The sequence below is a fragment of the Eubalaena glacialis genome, chromosome Y (assembly GCF_028564815.1).
Source record: "Eubalaena glacialis isolate mEubGla1 chromosome Y, mEubGla1.1.hap2.+ XY, whole genome shotgun sequence".
Classification (NCBI taxonomy): Eukaryota; Metazoa; Chordata; class Mammalia; order Artiodactyla; family Balaenidae; genus Eubalaena; species Eubalaena glacialis.
In genome coordinates, this window is record NC_083737.1 from 5,276,787 (window position 1) to 5,293,495 (window position 16,709).

The following is a 16,709-nucleotide window of genomic DNA, read 5'->3' on the forward strand; positions in this document are numbered from 1 at the left end:
GGAAATTATTCCACCGAAAAAGATTTATTTACCCTGACAAGGGCATCTTGATTTTCTTCATCCTACGTGAGTCTCTAGTTATCACAGTAAGACATATTTCAAAAGATTTACTATGGTCCAATAAAATATTCCCTGTAGTTTATAAAATGTTTTAATATTACTCACCATCAAGGGCGTGCGATAAATCAAAATCTTGGCCTAAAAGAAAAAGAGTCCAATTAGAAATAAGTCAAATAAAAGTAAATTGGGAAATTAAGAAAACAATTAAAAAAGGGCATGATTTTGGATTCTGAGATGTCTGGCGGCTTTGAAAATGCATCACCATGTTGTGATTTCTCATTTGAAATATTCACTCTCGTGCGTAAACGTAAGAATATGTCAGCTTATGTTTTACATTATGGACAACCTTAGAATTTAGCAGCAATTAAATTAGTGGGAAAACATAATAATTCTGCACGTGCGTTATTCTAAAATAGCAGGTGTTTTGAAATAGGTGAGTCACAATTTCCAATACATGATGGAGAAAAAACATGGAGAGAAAAACCCCTTGGAGTAGCAACATCTCTATAATTACACAACCAAAATGTACTTCTCGTAGACACACCAGACAACCCAGAAAAAGGTAAATTTTCTTTTTAATTTCCTGTGATCCCAGAGAAGGGGGGAAACTGCCTTTAATTCCATTGTTCTTCTATCCTGTTGCTACCGCTTTACTGAAGCAATTTCAATACTATTTCTATTTCTATCCAATTAATGATGGATTGAAGGAAAGCAAAGTAAGGGAATTTGGGAACGGTCCACTTGGACCGTCTGGTCAGCGGAAAGGAGAGTGACAGCGGGTTGGAGGATCATCCTGCAGGTGCAGAAGCAAAGGGCACACGTGTCTCGTGTCGGGAAGTGCTGGGCGTGTAACAAGCCACCTTCATCCCCGGGGGCCTCCAGAAGGTTGCAATGTGTTCAGTCCCCCTGAATGTCTCACAGACAGGTGTCAGCCTGTAACTCTCTCTCTCTCTCTCTCTCTCTCTCTCTCTCTCTCATGTGTGTGTGCAGCTATGTGTGTGAGCGATTGGGGGGGTGTGTGTGTGTGTCCGTTTACTGAGTGGTTTGGGATCCATGGGGTTTTGTGTGTAGGTATGTGGGTGGTTTGTATGTGTGTATTTGTGTAGGTGTGTGTGTGCGCTGTGTGTGCATGCTTTGTGTGTGTGCACATGTGTGTGTCTAAGTGCAGTTGGCATGTGTGTATTTGTGGTGTGTGTAGTCTATGTGTATATGTGGGGTTTTGTATGTGCGTGTGTGTAGTTTGGGCGTGTGCCCATGTGTAAGTGTGTCTACGTGTAGTTTGGGAAGTGTATTTGTGTGTGTGTGATTTTCCATGTGTGTATTAAGAACAGGCAGGCAGGTAAAAAAGAATGAAATAATGCCATTTGCAGCACCATGGATGGACCTAGAGATGAACATACTAAGGGAAGAAAGTCAGACAGGGAAAGACAAATACCCTATGATATCACTTATATGTGGAATCTAAACTACGACACAGATGAATCCATATACAAAGCAGAAACAGACTCACAGACGTAGAAAACAAACTTATGGTTACCAAAGGGGAAAGGTTGGGGGGACAAATAAATTAGGAGTTTGGGATTAACAGATACACACTACTGTATATAAAATAGATAAACGACAAGGACCTACTGTAGAGCACACAGAACTCAGTATCTTGTAATAACTTATATGGGGAAAGAATCTGCTATATATATATATAACTGAATCACTTTGCTGTACACCTGAAACTAATATTGTAAATCAACTCTACTTCAATAAAAAATACGATATGAACAATGAGATGTGCCCCAAATTAAAAAAACAAAACCAAACAGGCAGGAGAAGCAGCGTCATCTGGGAAGGCCCTGCGCGGGACGGACCCCAGCCCTCACGGGGGGAGGGGCGCTGTTTCTGCACCGCACAGCCCGGGAGGGACAGGTGTGGTTTCAGCTCTTCCTGCAGCACGTGGCAGATGCTCACGAGGTAGCCAGGGCGGCTGGGGAGGGTGGGATTTGTTCAGCCCCGAAGAGCCCCCTCCTGGGCAGGCGCAGAGCCTACACATAACATGCGCGTCTCTGGTCCTGTACGTCTGCCTAGAGACCCACAACCGTTATCACTCCCTCTACGCTCCCTCTGCCGAAGCGAGGGCGCTGGGACCTTCCTGAGATGTTCAGCATCCCTGCCATCGGGACGCCTCCACACCTGACGGCGGTGGGTGGGGGGTGGGGGGGTGGGGGGGGGCAAGTAGCCCCAAACAGAGCGATTCAAGGAGTGGACGATGCGGCGTTTCGGACGCGGATTTGGAAAGAACAAGCAGACAAGGCTCTTTGGAATGCTGAAACCAACAGCAACACACTTGAACGTAAGATGTTTTTACACGTGGCGCGTGCGCGTGCATGCTCCTGTGTGGGCGTGTCTGTGTACGGATGTGCACGTGAGTAGACTCGTGTGCGTGTCTGCGAGCACGTGCACCCGCGGGCGTGCACACTGCATGTGGGTGAACTGCACGCGTGCCCACGTGGTGCACTGGCGCGTGTGCGGCGCAGGTGTGTGCTCACGGGCGCGCGCGCGTGTGCGCGCAAATATGCATCGAGCGTGAGTGTTGTGTATGTATGCGTGTCTGTGCCCTGCGTGTGAGCATGCGTGCACGTGTGTGTGCACGTGTCTGTCTGTCTGCCTGGTAGCTCCGTGTCCAGGGCCTGGAGCCTCCCCAGCCCAGCTGGGCCCCGTGCCCCTGCCCGGCTCCCCGCGCATCTGGGCTCCTGAGCACCGCTGACGTGGCCCCGCTTAGGGGAGAGGTCACGGCTCAACTCAGCCCTCTGCTGAGCCCCCGGGGTCCCGCACGCAAACCCAAGAACAGCAGACCCAGTGGGGCTGGGGGAGGGGCCGGGGGGAGGGGCCGGGCATCCGAGCGGGACACCCAGGCATTTCTCTTCCTGCTGCCTTTGCCCAGCCCATCGGAGGCAGCCTGCACCGCCTCTGCGGCTTCCAGGCGGCCCCTCCAACCTCCAGGTGTGGAGGGGGACATCTCCAGACGTGAGGTGGCCCCGCCGGACGCAGGGCCTGAGTCATCCCCACCGCGCACACACACCCCCTGCCGTGCACCCTCCCCCCCCCCGCTGTCTACCCTCCCCCCTCAGCCGTGCACGCCCCCCCCCAGCCATCTGTTAGGTTTCCTCCTCCCGAGACCCAGGACAAGCCCCAGTACGTCCCCAAGGCCACCCTGGGCGCGGGGTCCTCCTGGGGAGCCTGTGCAGCTGCACGTGCCTCACAAACCCGCTGAACCGCGAATCTGAGGTTCCACAACCATGAACTGTGCAAGTGACAAGCGCACAGCACGAGGCCCGAATCCGGTTTCCCTTAAATTCCATCAGGGTGGCGCACTGACGCAGCCATCACAATGAGGATAGAAGTACTACTGACGATAATTTATAGAGATGATCAGTTACACAATTTATACACGGAGCTTATAAATTATACAAATGGAAATAGAACAGAAATAAATACGGGAGACAAAACTAGAACAGAAAGAAAATATAGATCGGGGCTTCCCTGGTGGTGCAATGGTTAAGAATCCGCCTGCCAATGCAGGCGACATGGGTTCGAGGCCTGGTCCTGGAAGATCCCACATGCCGCGGAGCAGCTAAGCCCATGCGCCACAACTACTGAGCCTGCGCTCTAGAGCCCACGAACCACAACTACTGAGCCCGTGAGCCACAACTACTGAAGCCTGCGAGCCTAGAGCCCGTGCTCCGCAACAAGAGAAGCCACCGCAATGAGAAGCCTGCGCAGTGCAACGAAGAGTAGCCCCCGCTCGCCACAACCAGAGAAAGCCCGCGCGCAGCAACGAAGACCTAATGCAGCCAAAAATAATAAATAAAAAATTAAGAAAAAAGAAAACTAGAACAGAAAGAAAATATAGTTGCAATAATAATTACAGAAATTACAAACTATAGAATTTATCATTTATATACAGAACTTATAAATTATATAAATATATAAAAATAAGTAGAAATAAGCTTTAGAAACAAAATTAGAAGAGAAATTAAATATAAATATAATTATAGAAGTTACAAATTATGTCATTTATACTTTAGACACAGAATTTATACGCTATATAAATATATACAAATAAAATAGAAATAAATTATAGAAACAAAATTAGAAAAGAAATAAGATAAAGTTGCATAATAATAAATTACAAATTATATAAATTATAATTTATACACAGAACCTATCATTATGTAAATGAATATATGTTTAAATATAATAGAGATAAATTCTAGAAATAAAATTAGAATAGAAAATAAATTGTTATAATTATAAATTAAAAGTTAAATTATAAATTATGTAATTTATAATTTATACACAGCACCTATCAATTATGTAAAAGAACACCTGTATACACATAATAGAAATAAATTCTAGAAATAAAATTAGAATAGAAAATATAAATTTTATAATAATGAACTATAAATTATATAATTTATAATTTATACACAGAACCTATGAATTGTATCAATGGATATATGTATACATGAAACAAACTCTAGAAAGAAAATAAGGGTAGAGATAAAATTTAAATTTTTATAATAAGTTATAGAAATTATGAATTATACATAAATTTTACCATTTATACACAGAGCCTAATAATATAAATACAGGCACAAATAAAATAGAAATAAATTCTAGAAATAAAGTTAGAATCAAAATAAAAATTAGGCAGTTAAAAGATTCCTTGGGCTTTCAGATTTTCATACTAATGAGGTAAGAATCACGTAAAACTAACAGTAGCCATGGATGAATTTTCTGGATGGCCTGCATGCTCCTGGAGCCGTCTAGATAATACCGTTGATCTGCCAAGACTCCCCTTTAGGGAGGAAGAAACGGAGACCCTAGAACTCGCCCCCCGTCCCCTGCAGTGTCAACGGCAACACCAGGGTCCCCCCGGCCCTGGCCCCGTGCAGGCTGGTCACTGCTGCTCAGGGCTGGTCCAGGGCCAGAGGTGATGGTAAATCCTGTTTGATCTTATTTTATTTCTAAATATTAGAGATGCCCTTATTCTTCTGTAGCTAGGAAGGAATTGCTGCAGACATAGTTTTGCCGTTTCTCGAGCCATGTAATTTAACATTCTGCCTTACAGATTTTGTGTCAAGGAGGGGAAAGATTCTTCTCTTGTACTGTAACCCTGGGGGTGCCACTCTGGGCTGTGTCAAGCTTTGGAAGAACCCAGAGCATCTGGGGACGCTGTGGGCTGGGCTCCGGGTGCCGTGGACCAGTGAGTTTTAGAATTTGGGGAGCCCAGATTCCTGGGCCCCGATCCCGAAGACACTGACTCAGTGGGTGGGAGCCAGGCCTGTGAATCTGCATTTCTAACCATCTCCAGGTGAGTGGGCTGGGATGGCAGGAGTGGCCCAGGACCCTCATCCCGGCTGTAGGGAGGTAGCTCTAGGACCCCGGTAAATTCAGTCTCCCTGAGCTAGGAAAGCAAGTCATCGTCCCCCTGAAAGATAATCTCCAGGATCTGACTCAAAGCCCCAAATCCATTTCCAATTTTATCACCCTTCACCCTGGGTCACCACCCTGCCCCTTCGCACTGGCCCTAAATGACCCAGTCAGAAGGTCCCAAACTTGATCAGTTCACGGAGGCTTTGCATCTCCAGAAACTGGCCCAAGGCCCCTAAACTAGATCTGACAGTTCTGTTTATTAATCACAGTCAAGGCACATCATCCGTAGTGGTTTTGTTTTTACAGTCGCCGGAAATGCTGAATGAGCTAATATTCAATCATGGCTCCTGGGGAACTCCAGGGTTAAGTTCCTGCACCCTCAGGTCACACTGCCATCAGCTAATCGCACATAACCTTGCTTCATGCATGTTTCTGTGGAATTTGATCTTATTTAATCTGGAGTGTTGATGCTCACAGCACTCTTTCTCCTGCCTAAAGGAAGCTCATCTCACACACGTATTTCAGGCACACGGCAGCCTCCTTGTGCTTAGAAGCAAAATCGCAAGCATAAAGCACAAAAATGCAAAAATGTGGCACTACACAGATACTTGTTTACAATCTGAGACCGGAAAGGTGACTCCGTTTTTTTGTAGCTGTGCACAAATCCCTGAACTCAGAGAGTATCAATTTGGGAGTTACAAATAAATTGTAGCAAGTAGGCAGATTTGCAAATACGGAGTCTGTGAATGCTGAGGATGGATGGTACAATTACTACTATGATTGGCCAAAAAGTTCACTCGGGTTTTTCCGTAAGATGTTACGGAAATACAATAGATGTCACTCTATGTCCCTCGAAAATTTACAATCCCCCCAGCATCCTGTGAATGATTTGAGGGGTCACATAGTTTGGGCACCTTGTCCGTCCTTGGGGCTTCCCTCGAATCCTCTACTTGGCCATAAATGCCAATCTCTTCTGTCCATACCAGGAAAACTCCTATTCAGGCCTCAAAGCCCCGATAAGATGCTGCCCTCCTACAGGAAGCCCTCAGCATCCCTCCCAGCCAGACTAAAGCATTTCCATGGGTGATTCCTATGCACATTACAGTTTCAGAAGCTCGAATACAGATCTTGGTACTCAACTCTGGCTGCACATCCAAGGAGACCTCATAAGTCCCAAGGCCCAGGCTGTGCCCCAGGCCAATTAAAGAAAAAACTTTGGGGGCCGGTTTGCAAGCCACTAGTATAGATTTTTATTTTCTTACTACTCCTTAACACAGCTGGTCCCTTCTCTCTCATTTCTGCTGTCTTGGTCCAGGCTCTGCCAACACCCTCGGCTAAGGCCAGCAATTTCTTCCCCTGCACACTGGGTAGCTGGTTTAATATCATCGGTTTCCCTGGCAGTCCTATGTATTTTATTTTATGCATTAAAAAGAAACGTTATTCTGAGAGGGAGTCCCCAGGCCTTCTCAAAGTACCTGAGCATCCAGGGAAGAAACTGGTTAAGGGCTTCTTGTATTCTTCCTGAAAGGATTTCGGCTGGGGGGGGGGGGTGGAGCCTTAAAAATGAAAGCAGAAATGGAGACAGGAGCATAGGTGGAGAAAAATTTAGAAAATGAAATCAACAGGATTCACTAACATCGGATATGGGAGAAGAAGCTGGCAGGAATGAAAGGTGACTTTTCATTTTGAGAATCTGGGCAAACGGTCCTATCACAAGAAGCAGGAGTGAAGGAGGAGATGCAGGCCTGGGAGAAAATCATGAGAAGCCGGGGATATGGAGCACTGTAGACGCCATGGGTGCAACCAGACGGGCCAGATCTATCAGCAGTTACGGAAGTTAGCCTAGGGTGGAGAGAGATTTGGGGGTGGGACTTCAGGGGAACCAGCATGAGCCTTCCAAGAGGTGGAGAGGGAAGCTTTCTCTGTGGTAGCAGGATGCAATCCACACCCCAGCTGAGACTCATCTTCTGCTCTGTCCTTCCCATGCCCTGATTCCTTCCCCAACTCTGAGTCAGCTCCTGATCTTGTAGGAATGCAGACATTATAGCCCACTGCCTGGTGATGTGCTTACGGTGAGTCTAGGTGCTGGTGGTTTCAGAGCAGTGAGATAATGGTCCCCCCTCCAACTGGAAACCACTTGAGATAGGTACTACAGCTATCTATCTATCATCTTCTATCTAATCTGTCATATCTATCTATCATCTATCATCTTTTATCCATCCATTCATCCATCCATCACCTATCTTTTGACATCTCTCCATCTATCCTGTGTCTGTCTATCATCTATCCGTTATCTATCTTCCACCATCTGTCTGTCTAGCCATCCATCCATCTATCCATCCATCATCTGTAAACCTATGATCTATCTACCTCTCATCCATGCACCAATCAATCATCAATCACACCTATCCAGCGCTACCTCACTCCAGACAGGCCACTAGTCTTTAATTAATTCCTCAGCATGGAGTCGAGTCAGGGCGGGGGGAGGGGGAGGGGAGGCTGCCCTCGTCTGTCCAGCAGCACCGCATGTGGGTCTCTGAGAGACAGTCTTTGACATGCATCTCCCGCGCCCTCTGAGACCCAGCCACACCCTTTCCTCTTCCTGTGCTGCGGTGTTACTCTGTGTCAAACACCTAAGAATTCTCCTTCCTGGGTCTCCTTCACCTGGTGGGGCACATTCTGGGCCAACTACGTGGCAAACAGCACCCCTTTAACTTCCATTGAGAACTGACCCCAGACCCTTTCCTAAAAGAAAATAGCTAAGGACAGCAGACGCTGATCGGCAATATTTGAGGTCTTGCCAGAGGGACAAGGTCTATATGCCGCCTTGTCTGTGTCTTGCCCCCAAGACAACGTCATCGATTTACTCTTTGTGCACCAGTAGGTCGGGTCCAGTGCGTTCCTGCGGCCGCATTGCCAGAGCGTGATCGCACTGGGCGGCCGGGGAGGGGGAGGGGGAGGGGAGGGGGAGGGGGAGGGGGAGGGTGGAAGGCCCTGCGGATGCACAAACAGAAACAGCCGGAATTGGAATTCGCTGGCTGCATTGTCTGCGGGTGACGAATGCCTTCCAAGTCCCGGAATTCAACAGGTCTGGCTCTTCGCCTTCTCACGAAGGGCGGTGAACAGGCAAGAATGAAAATGAATTCTCTCTCTCTTTTTTTTTTTTCTCAAAAGCACCCTTAGGAGTCATTACTTGGCTCTTTGAAAAGTTGCTGATGCCCTGCAGCTTTATGGCCTTTCTTGAAAACAAAGGGATTCTATCAAAAACGTCCAAGTGCAGAAGGCAAGAGCGATGGAAAAGGGGTTCAGATTTGCAACGGATTTCAAACGCCCCTGCCTGCCGTCTGCGGAAATAAAGACATTTTACGACACGACCCAGTCCACTCAGACAGATGAACGGGCACCAAAGCCACACCGATGCTTACTTAGCAAAGCGTGGGTAAAGCATGCTGGTGTTTCCTACTCTAATCTATTTGATCTTCTTCGTTTCAACGCTGCTGGACGGGCACTAAATTCCCAGCCTGTCCAAGGGGTCCCTAACCGCCACTGGAAAAACACTGCTTAGAGGGCCTGTATCTAACTCTAGGGGGAGGAAAAAAAAAAAAGTAAGTTTCTGGTTTTCTGTTTACGGGATTTTTAAAAAATAATACGAGTAGCGAGACGGTGGCCACACCAAGTCATTCAAGACAAAGCTGAAACTAACACAGTTGTGTACCAACACCCAAAAGTGCCGTAAGAATTAGGCGAAGAGGGGCTTCCCTGGTGGCGCAGTGGTTAAGAATCCGCCTGCCAATGCAGGGGACACAGGTTCGAGCCCTGGTCTGGGAAGATCCCACGTGCCGCGGAGCAACTAAGCCCGTGCAACACAACTACTGAGCCTGCGCTCTAGAGCCCGCGAGCCACAACTACTGAGCCCACGTGCCACAACTACTGAAGCCCGTGCGCCTAGAGCCCATGCTCCGCAACAAGAGAAGCCACCGCAATGAGAAGCCCGCGCACCGCAACGAAGAGTAGCCCCCGCTCGCTGCATCTAGAGAAAGCCCACGTGCAGCAACAAAGACCCAATGCAACCATAAACAAATAAATTAATTAATTAAAAAAAAGAATTAGGCAAAGAATACAAACAGGAGATTCCAAAAAGCAAAAAAAAAAAAAAAAAAAAAAAAAGGAACTCCTGTGTCTCATGTGGACAGATACAGATGCAGATGTGAAAGACACAGGCAGACCTCATTTTATTGCGTTTAGCTTTACTGTGTTTTTTACAAACTGAGGGTTTGGGGCAGCCCTGTTTCGACCAAATTTATTGGTGCCACTTTTCCAACAACTTTTGTTCACTTCATGTCTCTGTGTCACATTTTGGTAATTCTCGCAATCGTTCAAACTTTTCCATTATGATACGTGTGTGACGGTGACCTTTGATCAGTGATCTTTGATGTTACTACTACAACTCTCTGAAGGCTCAGAGGATGGTTAGCATTGTTTAGAAATAAAGTATTTTTCAATTAAGCCATGTTCATTGTTTTTTTTTTAAAGACATAATGTCACTGCACATCCGACAGACTACAGTCTAATGTAAACATGACTTTTACATACACTGGGAAACCAAAAAATTCATGTGACTTGCTTTTACTGGGGTGGTCTGGAACCGAACCCGCAATCTCTCTGAGGTGTGCCTGTCCCATTAATTAGGTAAATACACATAGGAATTCTGGTTAGTTACCCTCTTTCACCCAAGAGATTAGGCACAAACAAAAAAAGAACATCTAGTGTTGGGTGGTCAACCAGAACTCCCTGGGAGGATAAAGCCAAAATCAGAAGCAATATGGCAGCATCTCGTAAGACCAACCATTTGTGTATCCTACACAACCTGGCCATTCTCCCAGAAAGACACAAATATAACAAAATATTCATGGTTGTTGACTGTGATTGAAGTGTGTGTGTGTGTGTGTGTGTGTGTGTGTGTGTGTGTGACGTGGGTCTTTGTCCTGTAAGGTTGGAAGGGTGACTGTAAATTAAAAATAAAAGCCCTGGTGGAAACAAAGGAAGAGACTTCTCTTCCCTCGCCCTTTGTTTCCAGAAGCTCTTTCTCTGTCCTTTTCAAAGATGGGTAAATATTTTTAATGGCTAAAGGAGCCTGTTTTGACAACCTGTATAGAGTGGGTGACATTCACTTAGCTGCTTTTAAAAGTGCGTCTTTGCAGCCTTAGTGGGTCACCTGTGATGCATGTCACATCCTGGTATCATGCTCACTCAATCATAAAATGGGTTTCTTTCCCTTCTACCTTGGCGGAGAGGCTTTCTGGGTTGATGTTGGGTTGAATTCTAATTCCCCAACAACACCTTCCCTGTTCCACCAAAGACGCTCTGGTAAACACTACCGCCACGAAGGGGCTGCCGTGACTTGTATCATGAAACCCATGTTGATGACAATGCTTGCGGGTAGTTCATTTTCAAGTATGTGTCATCCTCTGAGGGTTAGAAAACACCCCTCTGTCTGCAGAAAACACTTCCAAAACCATTGTATCCCCCCAAAAGGACTTTTGGAGATCTGTAAACACACAGTCCATCGTTAACCCTAAGAACTGGCAAAGGAGATCAAAAAGCGATCTCCACTGATTTACGTGGGACGGACACCCGGGTGTCAGAACAAGCCACGTGGGGACTCAGCGAGATGTCTTGTGCCAGATGTGTCTCCCCAACTGCCACCAGGGCTGGGCGTCCTCAAACAGCTGGGTGTCTGAAGGATTGCGTGGAAAGCCAGGACGCTGAATGAGTTGGCACCTCACCCCCTCTAAGATAACCTCCGTCTTCTTTCTAACCCTGTCTGTAAGTCATACACAGCATGGGATTCTTTTCTCCCTAAAAGAAGCCACCGTGATAGGAAAATCTCAATAGGAACAAATACATGGGCTCTATGTGTGTGGTAGTCAGTCTCCTTTGGGAGGAAAACCTCAGCTGGAAAAAATTCCAGATTTCATCCGTGAAATCCCTGCATCCTACACGTCGGATGGATTTCACTACTCAACCACCTGCATTCTTTTTCCGAACAATTAGCATATCATCCAGATGAAGAGAAGTGCATCCCCGCCCATGAAGAAACCCCCCCAAAATTAAGTATTTTAATATCTCCAGATGCAAAAAAAAAAAGGGGGGGGGGGTTGAACCATCATAAACTGAGAATGAAGAAAGAGCCAAAGCCCTGAAGGAAATAACACGCAATTAACTTTTTATCAGAGCCAAACACGCAGGCAGGACAATGAAACTCACTTTCTCTGCCTGGTAAGCGGAAACAGGCAGAGCTGGATGGGAAGCTGGAGAAGCCCACACCTGCTTGGGTGGGGATGATGAGGGAATCCCCGGAAACCGGTCAGTTGCCCAGGAAATGTCGCTTTCCCTAGGCGTTTCTGGATTTTCAAACAGCACTGGCTAGTGTGCAGAGGCTGGGATGGAGCGTGGGGTCCTGGATTCAGCACCTTCCTGGACCCAGTTCCCACCCGGTCCGCACTTAGGTTGCCCAGGTACCAGGAGTTTTAAAGCCCGGGATGTGAGTGTCCTACCTGGAGGAAGATGACTGAATCCAAACCCCCAGCTACCAACAACCTGGAATCTGTGACACAAATTCCAGGGTTTCTCAGCCTCAGCACGACTGACATTGGGGCTGGAGGACCCTCTGATGTGAGGCGTGCTGTGCCCTGTGGGCTGTGGAGCAGCTTCCTTGGTCTCCACCCACCGGATGCCAGGAGCTCCCCTCCCCCCAGTGTGACACCAAAAACGTCCCCAGACATTGTCATATGTCCCCCTGGGGGACCAAGTCATCCCAGGTTGCAAACCACAGCCATAAGTAGTCAAACAGATGGATGGATGGGTGGATAGAGAGATAGATGATTGATATTATGTCTCCATGCTCGGTCAGGGTGTCTCAGCCTCAGCACGACTGACATCTGGGGCTGGAGGACCCTCTGATGCGGGGCGTCCTGGGCCCTGTGGGCTGTGGGGCAGCTTCCCTGGTCTCCACCCACCACATGCCAGGAGCACGCCCCCTACAGTTGAGACAACCACAAACATTTCCAGACATGGCCGAGTGCCCCTGGTGGCGGGAGGAAGCAGTGCTCTACTGGAAGCCGAAGTTGCCTCTTTCCTTCTAGGGCGCCTGCGTCTCTCCACTCCACACTATCCCACGGGGATTTCCAGAAAAACCTGGGAACACAAGAGCCCTGGGTCCCAAGGCCTCGGAAACCAGGCCAGTGCTATCTGCACCCCGATGAAGATCTACCCCTGACTCAAGGGGTTTCTGTAGCCAGAATGGAAACGAAGCCAAACCCCGATTTCTATAGGGAAGTGTGTTCTGAACTTCAGCAACTCGAAAGCAAACTTTCCTGATAAAACCCCATTTGTATCTCAGGAACAGTCCGTTCCCTGCCTCGGACCCCAGAAGGATCCGGCGGGGGAGGGGGAGGCGCCCTCCAAGAGATCAGCATGTATGAAGGCTCTGTCCTCCCTCTGTTCTTTTGGGGCGAGGCTGGCTCTCCATCCACCCCCCGCCCCCCACTGCTGCAACCCGGAGTAGCTGGGAGCAACCTGCATAGAAATCAGGCAATTCTAGGCTAACGGTGCTCTGGGTTTTTTCTAAAAATTACACATTTTATATACAGGGTAGAATATAACCTGTATGTGAAACCTGTTAAAAAACAAACAAACAAAAAACAACTGTCACCAGAGACAGCTTCCAACTCAGCCAAACCCTCACACTGGCCAAGACTGTGTTCTCCACCCCTGAGTTCTTGAACTGTGGGACTGTCACCGTTCTTTGGCCCTGTGTCCTATCTGCCTGATGAGATGTTTCCCTTCCTCCAGCAGATGGTACCTTCTTGGGCGACCAGAACCCCTTGTGACCCATCTCCCTGGGGCGCGGCCACAGTTAAGGGCTCGGAGGGGAATTAACTCATGAAACATGAATAAAGGTGTAGCCAGGGGGACGCACGAAAAATTCTCGTGAGCAGGTGTGACTCAACCACACAGCAGGAAAAACAAAAACAAAAACAAAAACTAATGAAGAACTCTGTGGTGAGGCAGCTAGGTGGGATTTACGGCAGGAAAGAGAAAACAGGAAACCCATCCCAGGCCCTCCCCACCAAGCTGTAAACTATTCCAAGAGGTCCCCACGGATCAGGCTGAATTTCTTCTAAAGACTGCAACGAACACACAACTCCTAGAATACACGGCACACATTTTAAAAATGCAGATATCAATTAGCAAATCCTCCCTAAAATAAAAATCAGGCGGGGGACCAGGGCTCAACATTCAATCTCTAGCGCTGAGCTGGAAATTTCCAGGTAAACACCGGGCCTTCTCTGTCCTGTGTCTGGTTCCTACAATGTGTCCACCACCGATCAGGCCACTGCTGAAAGACACTGCCCTAGTGGCTGTCCACTTAAAAATAACCATATAAAGGAGAGAAAACAACCGTTAGTCGGAGAAACCTGTTTTTCATGCCACGCCCAGCAGGATCCCAACTTTCCTTTTAAAAGAGAAGAGAGAGAGAGAGAGACAGGAAAACAGGATCTCAACTTCCATTTTAAAAGGAGAAAGACAGAAAAACGCAGGCGAGAACCAGAAAGAGGCCAGGTTGGCTGGAGAGTGTGGGCGTCCCGGGCGTCCTGCCCTTCTCCGGACACTTTTTTTGGGTGCGGTTTTTCGAATTACCTACTCGGACACACGGACGATCGGCTGAGAATACGTGTCCCTTGGCGGCGTCGTTCTGCACCCGACCGCGCGCTCGCCAGAAGTCCCCGCGGCCCGGACACCCCACGAGCTGCTGGGCGTTTCTAGAGCTCCGAGTTTTTCCTGCCTTCCTCCCCCTTTCCCGGGTTTCAGGCTCCCCGGCCGAGTCCAAATTTAGTCCCGGGCCGCAGGGCGTGGCGCCCGGAGGCGGCCACCGAGCGCCCGAACAAAGACGCGGTCCCCGGGCCCTGCCAGCGCTCTGGCCGGGGCGCGGGGCGGCCGCAGGGGCGCACACGCGCCCCCGGGAACTGAAGGAAACGCCGGGGGGAGGGCGAGGGGGACTCGGGGGACTCGGGGGACTCGGGGGCCGCCGCCCCACCCAGGGGCCTCCCAACTTTTAAGAGTCTGTGAATCTGAAAACAAACGCTGACGTTCCGCCTGCGGAGTGAGTCCAAAGGCGCCCGGGAAGAAAGCGGGGAGGAAAGGGTAAGGCCGCCTCCTTGGGGCGTTGGCCACCCGTTGGCACAGCGGGTCCCTCTCGGCGGGAAGGAGGGCTCGGGGGTCCCCGGCGCGTCCCCCTCCACGCGCCCCCCCCCACACACAGTGCGCCCCCAAAGTACGTCCCTCGCCATGCGCCCCCCCAAGGTGTGTAGGCCCCGCACAGCGCGCCCCCGAGGTGCATCCTCCCCCAGTGCGCCCCCCAAACTGCGTGCCCTACGCACTATGTCCCCCGAAGTATGTCCACCCCACACGGAGCGTCCGTGCCCCAAGGTTCGACCCCCCCCTCCCGCGGCCCTTCCCTGGGGCCCCGACGCGGGTCCCCAAGCCAGGCCCGCGCCCCCGTGAGCCCCACCGGCCGCCGCTCACTCACCCCGGGTGGGCACCTGGGTGCCAAGCAGGCCGAGCAGCAACAGCGCGAGGGCCACCCGGCGCGCCATGGTGCGCGCCGCGCCGCGCAGGGTCTGTCCCGGGAGTGGCGCGCGGACGGCGGCGGCGGGAGGGACACCCCCCGGGGCGGGGCCGGGTCAGGGTGCAGCGCGGTCGCCCCGCCCCTGCCTCAGCCCTTCCCGCAGGCGGCCGCCCCAGCCCCGGGCCCCGGGGAGCCGCAGGGGCAGGGCGCGAGCGCGGGAGGCGGGGCGAGGCCGTTTCCTCCTGATCCGAAAGTGTAGGGCCGCGCCTCCACCCACCCCTCTTTAACGGGGACCGCCCCCCCGGGCGGCCTCTCTAGATAACGGAGTGAAGCCCCCCCTCCGGGGTCTGCTAAGGGTGGACCCCCTGCCTCGGGTGCAACAGCCCGCGGTCCCCAAAGTCCAGTCTGGAGTAGCAGAGCGCAGAGCACGGGTAGGGGTTTTGGGGCGCAGGGCCGCCCTTACTTCCCAGCCTGACCAAGGACCTCCTTTACAAGAGCCTCCGCGCTCCGGAAGCGTCTCCCCGCCGAGCCGGAGGTGGGGAGGGGTGGGACATGTCTCCCCTCCCCCATCCGAGGCAGCTGGCGCCCAGGTTGGGGGGGGGGAGGGGCCTCTCTGGCGACAGTCACAAGCCACAGCTGCAGTGTGGGTGCCCTTCCCTGTCCCAGGCTTAACAATGTTTTTTAAACTAAGATATTAGCTTAAAATTCTATCCGTGTTCCTTCAGGACACTGGAACGAAGGTGTCAGACTGAGAAATAGCCCTGAATCACATTCCGGGATTCTACCCTCCCGACCCTACCCATCCAGGGCCAGGTCCTACCCATCACGCCCCTCCCGCTCCCGGGATGACTCAGGGCCCCTCCTCCCTGCCCTCCTGACACCTGGCCTAACGCCGCCATCTGCCGCCATACACAACGGACACGTGTACCCCCTGGGTCAGACACACATTTGGCCAGAGGTGCCTGGACCCACACCCCAGGGCCCCCAGACTGCTTATCTTACAAGGCCAGCAGTCTGAACAAACACACCTGGACCCAGGAAGAAGGTGGTTCTTTTTCTTGGCCAACTGAAACCCCACCACATGATTGTAGTCTACAGGCAGGAAGGTAATGTAATCATTTTCGGGGGAAGACAAAAACCAAAAAACCTGCCTTTGAAGTGTCCCTTCTTGTAGCTAACCTGGGTTGACCACTCAGCCAGAGAGCCCCCTACCTCCATGCAAATTTCTCTATATATCTTTTTCTACCCCTCGCTTTTCAGCCTTGACTCTGCCAATTACCACTTTCCCTTTCCCAGACCACAGTCTTGGAGCCCATAGAGGGTATGGACCCTGGGCAGTTGTAAACAAGAGGACCTCCAGGGCACTTCTGAGGGAGGAAGGGGATGCTGGAGCTGCTGCAGCCATTTTGGCACCTTGAGGTAAGTCAGCCCCCGAATGAAGCACAGATAAAAGAAACCATGTGCTTCCTGCCAAGGTCAAATTCCAAAGACCCTTCCCTGGGAACTTTTCAGTTCACCCCAGTTACCTTCAAAAGAAAGGCCCTACCTGGTAAATCTCCAACCTCTGACAATTGAGCTGTACCATGGC

At 50.2% G+C, this 16,709-nt stretch overlaps 1 protein-coding gene across 2 annotated transcripts in view; it reads right to left on the reverse strand.

Moving 5' to 3' along the window:
• The window catches only part of LOC133082903 (CD99 antigen-like), a 33,033-nt gene extending 17,720 nt beyond the window's left edge, over positions 1–15,313 (reverse strand). Inside the window, exons 1-2 of one of the 2 annotated variants that reach the window (XM_061179574.1) lie at positions 15,083–15,302; positions 166–198 (exon numbers count right to left, since the gene is read on the reverse strand). In XM_061179574.1, the coding sequence (XP_061035557.1) occupies positions 166–198; positions 15,083–15,149 (100 nt within the window). In that variant the 5' untranslated portion in view covers positions 15,150–15,302. Of the gene's footprint in view, positions 1–165; positions 199–15,082 lie in introns of both variants that reach the window. The other variant, XM_061179575.1, reaches the window with a different exon arrangement.
• Positions 15,314–16,709: the final 1,396 nt, after the last annotated feature.